The sequence below is a fragment of the Macrotis lagotis genome, chromosome 1 (assembly GCF_037893015.1).
Source record: "Macrotis lagotis isolate mMagLag1 chromosome 1, bilby.v1.9.chrom.fasta, whole genome shotgun sequence".
NCBI classification, from domain to species: domain Eukaryota; kingdom Metazoa; phylum Chordata; class Mammalia; order Peramelemorphia; family Peramelidae; genus Macrotis; species Macrotis lagotis.
In genome coordinates this window covers 98,295,034-98,302,855 of record NC_133658.1, presented here as the reverse complement: position 1 = coordinate 98,302,855, position 7,822 = coordinate 98,295,034, and the positions used below count along the sequence as shown (strand labels likewise).

The following is a 7,822-nucleotide window of genomic DNA, read 5'->3' as shown; positions in this document are numbered from 1 at the left end:
TTTTTTTTAGGTTTTTTGCAAGGCAAACAGGGTTAAGTGGCTTGCCCAAGGCCACACAGGTAGGTAATTATTAAGTGTCTGAGACCGGATTTGAACCCAGGTACTCTGAAATTCCTTTATCAAGAAACAAAATGCAGAATCTGAAAAGAAGTGTGTGAGAGGGAACAAAGGAACAAAGGTTTATCGCTTTCTTCGAAACACATTTGGGAGTGATAAAATCTTCTGGTTCCTTTGAATGTGTGTACCAAAGAGGGAGTGATAAGGATAAGAAAAGAGAGGACAACTTTGCCTACTTGAAATTAAGTTTCCACAGTGGATCATCAGGAGTAGGGGGGCACAGGGACATAAGACCACAAAGTTTTAATCAAACAGAGCAGAATGGCAGCAATGCAGAAGAGGTAATGCTTGGTAAAGAGGAAGAAAACCATCTCCTTGGTGACGTAGATGATATGAATGAAGATGAAGCAATACAGGAACATGGCAAACTGATTCTGGGGGAGTAGGAGGTCTTGTAATCCTCCTGGGAACTGTAGGGGGAAAAAGAGATTGAAACAACACGGCCTCAGGTTATTGGGATAGCTGAAGGATTCTGCCTTTTCTAAACACAGATCTTCTCCCATGACTGACTAACAACCATTCCCCCATTCTGCCTTCACCATGAATCTGGGAGGGTGGAGTCACCTCCTCTCCACTGATCTTTCCCAGACTCAGCCAGTTATCTGTCCCTCCTTCAGGAATCACTGTTCACTAACTTATTATAAGCCAGGGATGTATGATGAAAAAGCTAATGCAACTGGAGATCTTTGTACAATGATTTATCTGTCACTATACCCAACACCTCGTACTTAATCAGTTTATGACAGTCTATGACCAAATAATATAAGATAATATAAACAGCCCACAAAAGAAAAAATCAAACTTGAATTTTTCAGATTTGGGGGTACTATGTCTTAAGTTCCATGCTGTGGATGGTTAATGGTTACTAATTATTAGACTGGACTTGTTATTTCATTGGTATAAATAACTCCCATGGAGGAAATACCATATTTGGGAGAACTGTCAGACAAAACTGAGGATGAGCTGTTTGGTGAACACATTGAGGAATTTTATTGTTTCTGACTTGTTTCCCCCTGTAAAGACCTTTGAGAATCCTATCTCAGTCCCATTATCCCTGCAAGCCCAGGAATCTATCATTGAAGAAAACAATGAGGAACGATTTGGGAGAAAATTAAATCATACCAAAAAATGTTCATTAAAGGATCCATCTCAAGTTGGATGATGATCTTTAAATAGTATGCCTCAGGACTCTGAACTCATCCTGCACTATTCAACTTTTGTATGATAACTTGAATACACATAAAAAGCATATTTATCAAATATGTGGGTGGCAAAGTGGGAATTACAGTTCATATAGCTAATAGAGTAGATAGAATTCAAATACGAAAGGTTTTCAAGGGCTACAATAATTGATCAATACTAGTAATAATAAGTAAAGTTCAGGATTTTCTAAGATCCATAATTTCCGTCATTGGTGTGCATGTTCCAACAACCAAGACAGATCACAACTGCCCCCATACCTTAGTAGACAAGTCTTGGCTGCTTGCTGTGTTTGGAAAAAACAACAATAACTTAATTGGTGGTCAAGCTGAGGTTGACTCTCATTAATAGCTAGGATGATCTTTAGTATGATCCTTGTTCAAAATAATTTTTGAAATAGTAGATCCTGTCAGAGCTTGTGAACTCTGTAACTTTCTAGAATTCAGGGCCATCTCTATTGCAAAATGAGAGAGAGCAGCAGAATTGCAATGAGTTAACAGGGTTAATACAGCTTCAAGAACAAGATTAATACAGTATCAAAGTCAGCAGAACATAAATATTGGCAGTTATCATCATCATCAAGGTATGGGCCTTTGAGTATGGGCTAGGGTAAAGACTGTTGTCCAAGGTGAGTCTAGTCTATAGTTTGGAGAGGCTTATCACCAGGTAGGCTATATTTGGCCACAGCAAAGTCCATCCACTAAATTATAAAGGGGTTGTATTTTTTTGCATGTGGAAGGAGTATCCACATTGTTGAAATCATGGCTCCTTGATGTATAGAAGGATAGAAAATCTGGTATTTTATATCCAAAAGCAATTGCCTAAGAAAAGAAAGCAGATCACCTCATTCAATATGAACCAAGAATATTTTTGGCTATTGAAACGTTAATGCAATTGTTGGTTCTATTGCATGTAATCAATAGAGATCCAAGAGGTAGGGAGAATATTCCATTGGTCCAAACACTATTGAATTATTTATAGCTTTGGTCATCACATTTTATGAAAGATTAAAAAATATTTGAATTACATGAATATGCTAGAGTATGTCTAGACCAAAGTGGCTATTGAAGGAATTTGGATTTTTTTAACTTGAAGAAGAGTATTGGAGGAGCATGATATTTTAAAAATTATCACATAGGAATTTCATCGAACTAATAGGTTAGAATTAGAACTAGTGAGAGACAAGTTTTCTCTCAATAAAGGGAAGAACTTTGAAACAGAGCTACCCAACTGTCCAATAATGGGCATCCTACTATGAAAAAGTTCAAAAACTGCATGACCATTTGTCAACAATGATTTCTACAGATAATTACTGCATTGAACAGGCAAAATGCCTGCCAAGATCTCATCAATCTTTAATACTCTATGATGCTAACAAAATTTCATGTGGATTATGTGGGTCTAGTATTATTTGTATGTCTATTTTACATATAAGGAAACCAAGGCACAGTGAGGTGACTGACTTGTTCAAGTTCACACTTTAGAACTCTGATATTTTTTGTCATTTGCCCTATTATGTATCTTCTATGTCAAATTATTTACATGTTGCTTCCCTGTTCAAATGAATGTGAGAAGGGGGGAGACTTGTTTTTGCCTTTCTTTGTTTTCCCAGTACTTAGTGCAGTCCTAAAGGATTAGCCCAAGGATAGCAAAATAAATGCTTATTGATTTCCAGACCCTAGATTCAAATTTTGGATTCATGACTGACCTAGGTGACTTTATAAAAGTCCTTTAACCCTCTAGACCTCAATTTGCTCATCTATAAAAATAGGTGACCTCAAAGGCCCCCTTCCAGTTCTTAATCTTATAGTGACTTTACCTGTGACCTATGGGAAAGGTTAGGTCTGCTGCTTTAACCTCAAGGACTTAAGATGGATATCTCGGGTGCAGATTCTCCCCCAGACCCTGGTGAAATCTTTCAGGCACCTACCAGTCGGGGTGGTGCCTGGCGGTGCAATTGCTCCATGACCTCCTCATGTTGCCGCTGACGCTCATTTTCCTCATGCAAGTATTTCAGCCTGGTCAGTTCAAACTCCATTCGCACTTTCTCCAGTTCTATCTCTGAAGTTCTTTCCTTTGCTACCTCCCGAAGCCCAGCAGGAGGCTTTGGCTCATCCCCGGCAGGTCCTTTGCCTGGAGCTGAATTTGATGGTGGAGGCTCAATGACCTGAACCTTTATATGTTTTACTTCCTCTTGGGGGCTGCCCTCCATGTTGACCTCACTGTCCTCCAAGAAGTCATAGGAGGAGTTCTGGGTCAGATATGGTATTTCCTGCAAGAGAAGAGAAGAGAAGAGAAGAGAAGAGAAGAGAAGAGAAGAGAAGAGAAGAGAAGAGAAGAGAAGAGAAGAGAAGAGAAGAGAGAGAGAGAGAGAGAGAGAGAGAGAGAGAGAGACAGAGAGACAGAGAGAGACAGAGACAGAGAGAGACAGATGGGTAGGGGGGAGCCAGAGAGAATCAGAGAAAGAGACAGAGACACAGAGTGAGAGAGGGCCAGAGAGAGACAAAGAGAGGAAAGAGAGAAAGAGTGAAAGATAGAAGAGATAGAGAGGAGAGAGACAGAGACAGAGACAGACAGACCGAGACAGAAAGAGTGAGACCCAGAAGTAGAGAAAAAGTGAAGAGAGACAGAGACAGAGAGAGAGAGACAGAGTGAGAGGAGAGACAGACAGACAGAGACAGACACAGAGAGACACAGAGACAGAGAAGAGAGCACTGATGAGCTGGGCAGTTTTTAATACATACCCTAGGGCCTCCTGTCCCCCCTTACTCCTGGACTCTCTGTGATTTCCCACCCCCCTATCTGGAATGAAAAATCTCTGTTCAAATCATAGACACCAAAAGTTTTGTTCTCCTCAGGGAGATTTGTGATTTTTAAAAAGAGGGTAGTCTAAGGAGCAGTTTCCTGTTATGGGAGTTTCAGGCCTGGAAACAGACCAGTTGGGGGAAATGGGGGTGATGATGGGCAAGTTGGGCTTTCTTAGTGTTCTTTAAACTCTAATATTGGAGTAGGGGAGTAAGAAGCCCTGGATTCTAGTCCCTCCCTGTTCTGTCACTGCCTGACCTTAGAGAAGTCACTTCTCTGATTTCCTTATCTATAAAATGAGGGAGTTGAGCTAAAGTGGCGTCTAAGCTCTATGAGTCTATGACCTCTATCAAGATGAGGTCCACCCTACACTGTGTGCCATAGAGGAAACAGAAGAAAGAAGAGACATGGCCCCTCCATGAGGGTCTTCTGGTTTGAGGAGGCAGTTATAGGATCTCCAACCTCTTATTTGGGAGGTCAGCTATGGGCCCCACCCTTCTTTTGTGAGGGGACAGGCATAGTCCCACCCGACTGTTGTGAGGAAGGAAGACAAACAGTTCCCACCCTGCTGTCGTGAGGAGACAGATATGGGGTCCTGCCACCTTTTCAGGACCCTTTCACACCACTGATTGTGAAGAACACCTTGAATTTGAAGGCAAAGGACTCCTTTCAAATCTTGGCCATCATTACTACCTACAGAATCCCTCTTTGAGCTTCACATTGTGGGGATTTTTGTTTGTTTTTAATCTATAAAGTGAGGGTTTTTTTCTAAATCAGAGATTCTTTACCTGTCATGGAAACTTTTGGAAGTCATTGGATCTCTTCTCAGGATTACAAAGAAAAGCAGCTATTTTGAAATAGTCATGCAAGCATGCATGTGCATACAATATACACATATATCACATATGCACATAAGACATGGAGCATTATACATCACACACACACAGCATATATACCTGCATTTAGCAGACACAAAGCATAGATACAACACACACACTGATATACATGCACATTCATGTATATATGTCCTATACACTTTACCTATGTGTATATATATATATATATATACACACATATATGCATATACCTATAGTTAATTCCTTCCACATTTTGACTTTGTCTATTGTAATTTTGATATATTATGGCTAGGCATAAGAAATTAAATGAGAATTTGGGGGGGAGTTTGTGGTAGCACAGACAGCCCGTAAAGGCCATCAGATGATACAGAAAAAGCTTAGAAACTCCAAAATACTTAATATTAGAAAATATCAACATATTTTCTCTTTTAATACCACAATAGATCAGACTTCTTTTCTGGTATGTAGGGAAGAGCAAAAATTTTATGTGGATTTTCTAGATTGTGGGGGTGCTATACATCCCCCTACTTCCCAGGGATGGAAGGGATAACTGCACATACACACAAAGACATATAAAGACATGCATATGTATATATAACACACTGACATACCCACATAGGATCAAGTTCATGGATTAAGGATAAGCATCCTTATCTACATGATCTTTAGGATCCTTTCAAGTTACAAATCCTATGTAGGAGTAGTGAACATAATGGGGTAAAAGTTGGGTGAAGACATAGAAAACTGGGTTAGGTATTTTGGAACAACTTTGTTGGTTTCATTGTGACTTTTTTTTGTGGTTTGTTTTTTTTTTGAGAGCTGACCCTAGGCTCAAGAAAAACTGAGAAAAACACCAGGGTCCCAAAAAGTCAGTCAACAAACATTTCTTAACTGAGTGCTTACTGTGTTGCTAGGCTCTGGACAAAACCCTAGGAATATCAAAAATAAAGCTAGTTTTCTGCCCAGTCTAAAGTGGGAGCTAGAATGAAAATACTTTTGTACAAATAGAATAGATATAGAGGTAAATTGAAGATATTTTCAGGGAAGGGACTAAGACTGAGATCTGGGAAAAGTCTCTTGTCGAAGACGGAACTTCAGCTGAGCCTTGAAGGAATCCAGAGGAGCCAATGAGACAGAGATACAAATCCATGGGAAATGATGAGATGACCAAGGGAAGAGGGAGAGGAGAGCCCAGGGGCAAAGTCTCTGGGGACCTCATGGTTAATGGGGAGGACCTGAATGAAGATCCAGCAGAGACTGAGGATAGGTCAGATAGGTAGGAGGAGAACCAGAAGAGGGCAATGTCACCACAACCTAGAGAGGTGGAAGCACCAAAAAGGTTGCAAAGCTCAATGAGATAGTGGTGTTCCATCATTTTTTCAGTTATGTCTGACTATGACCCTATTTGGGGTTTTGTTGGCAGAGACACTGTAGTGGTTTTCTATTTCCTTCTCCAGCTCCTTTTACAGATGAAGAAACTAAGGCAGAGTTAAGTGACTTACCAGGATCACACAGCTAGTAAATATCTGAGATTAGATTTGATAGGAGCCTGGCACTCTATCCACTGTTCCACCTAGTAGCCCAATGAGATCTATAGTGAGGGACAGAAGAATTAGCATGAAGATCAAGGGATGATACTTCAGTGTAAAATTTCTCTTTTGTCTGAAAAAGCACGCCAACCTAGCCAACATCCTTGGTTGTTTTCAGAAGATCAAATGTGTTTAGTAAACCTCAGTCCCCTGCTTGTCCCTATTTAGTGATACTCGAATAGACCAGTGAGAAGTCATAACTCAGTAGGGTAGTTAAGGCCCAGAGTCTTACTCTTACCGTGGAAACCCCTATCTCTGCCAGGACCAAAGGGTTCATAGGACATTCCAAATCAGTCAGACAGCCCTCACCCTCACAACACCCTGTTGTCAGAATCTATTTGCGTTCTTCCATCATCTGAACAACCAACATGGATTTAATTTAAGCCAAAGAAACACTTTCAGAGCCCTGGCTTGGCCTCACCAGATTCCACCCTCAGCCACCATCACAATCCCCTGCTCTCATAATGTCCTACATTCTACCAGTTGCTAGGGGCCTGGACAAGAGATTTCTTTACTCTGAAACAGAGAGGGCAGTTGCTGACTTGGTGTAGTATAAGGCTCTCTAGAATAGTTTGTTCCAAAGTCTGTGCCTCTCTCCCATTGACCTGCCAGATAACTTAGAATTCTATTGTTAGAACTCCATTTCTTTGGCTTAAGTATTGTCCTTTCCTTTTGGAAAACTCAACCTCTTGGGAGGGTGAATACATTCAGCCCCTATTTGCCCAGGGTGGATGACTCTGTCTATCTGCTCTTAGAAGGGAATAGAAAGGGCATGTGTGTGATGATGATGGTTAGAGGGAGAGGTACATGAAGGTTTTAATGAGGCTTTAATGATTTTGCCAAAGACCATCTCTTGCTTCAAAGGACCACCCCAAATCCCATCTGAACTCAGACCCCGCACTTTTCACTCTGCTTATCTGTCTTCTGCAAGAGATCCGAACTATTATTTAATCTATCCCTCACAAATTAACAAACATTTTTATTAGACACTATCTCATTCACTGGGATTTACTTTAAAATTAAAAACATATATCCTATTCTTGGGATAGATTTTTTTTTCTTCTGAGAAGAATTGAGTAGCTTTTGAACTTGGCATGTATTGTATTGGTTAAGGGCACCCCCTTGTGGTCATGTCTCATTTTTGTCAAAGTCTTTGTTGGGAAGAGGGCAGAGACGGGCATAGGAAAGCATTTTGGTATGAGTGGCGATACTGACTACTCCCTAACCTAGTCTCTTGTGGAAAAGTGATAAATG

The 7,822-nt window shown here is 40.5% G+C and overlaps 1 protein-coding gene across 3 annotated transcripts; it reads right to left on the bottom strand.

Moving 5' to 3' along the window:
• Positions 1-239: 239 nt before the first annotated feature.
• Positions 240-6,941, bottom strand: TMEM247 (transmembrane protein 247). 3 transcript variants are annotated; one of them, XM_074224184.1, is made up of 3 exons: positions 6,807-6,941; positions 3,248-3,589; positions 240-527 (listed from the first exon to the last, which is right to left on the bottom strand). In XM_074224184.1, exons 1-3 carry the CDS (start codon positions 6,843-6,845, stop codon positions 321-323), a joined length of 588 nt encoding a protein of 195 aa, XP_074080285.1. In that variant the 5' UTR covers positions 6,846-6,941; the 3' UTR covers positions 240-320. The 3 variants fall into 3 exon arrangements, with proteins under 3 accessions (XP_074080285.1, XP_074080275.1, XP_074080294.1); XM_074224174.1 differs by lacking the exon at positions 6,807-6,941 and adding an exon at positions 4,493-4,579 and having other exon boundaries at positions 243-527; XM_074224193.1 differs by lacking the exon at positions 6,807-6,941 and adding an exon at positions 4,381-4,443 and having other exon boundaries at positions 246-527.
• Positions 6,942-7,822: the final 881 nt, after the last annotated feature.

Bases quoted from the DNA above. Each gene is read 5' to 3' on its own strand.
- TMEM247 (XM_074224184.1), bottom strand. From the start codon at position 6,845: ATGAACCCTTTGGTCCTGGCAGAGATAGGGGTTTCCACG. The intron at 3,590-6,806 runs GTAAGAGTAAGA...CTTCTCTTGCAG, and splicing joins CAGAGATAGGGGTTTCCACG to GAAATACCATATCTGACCCA. The intron at 528-3,247 runs GTAGGTGCCTGA...TTCCCCCTACAG, and splicing joins GCCAGGCACCACCCCGACTG to TTCCCAGGAGGATTACAAGA.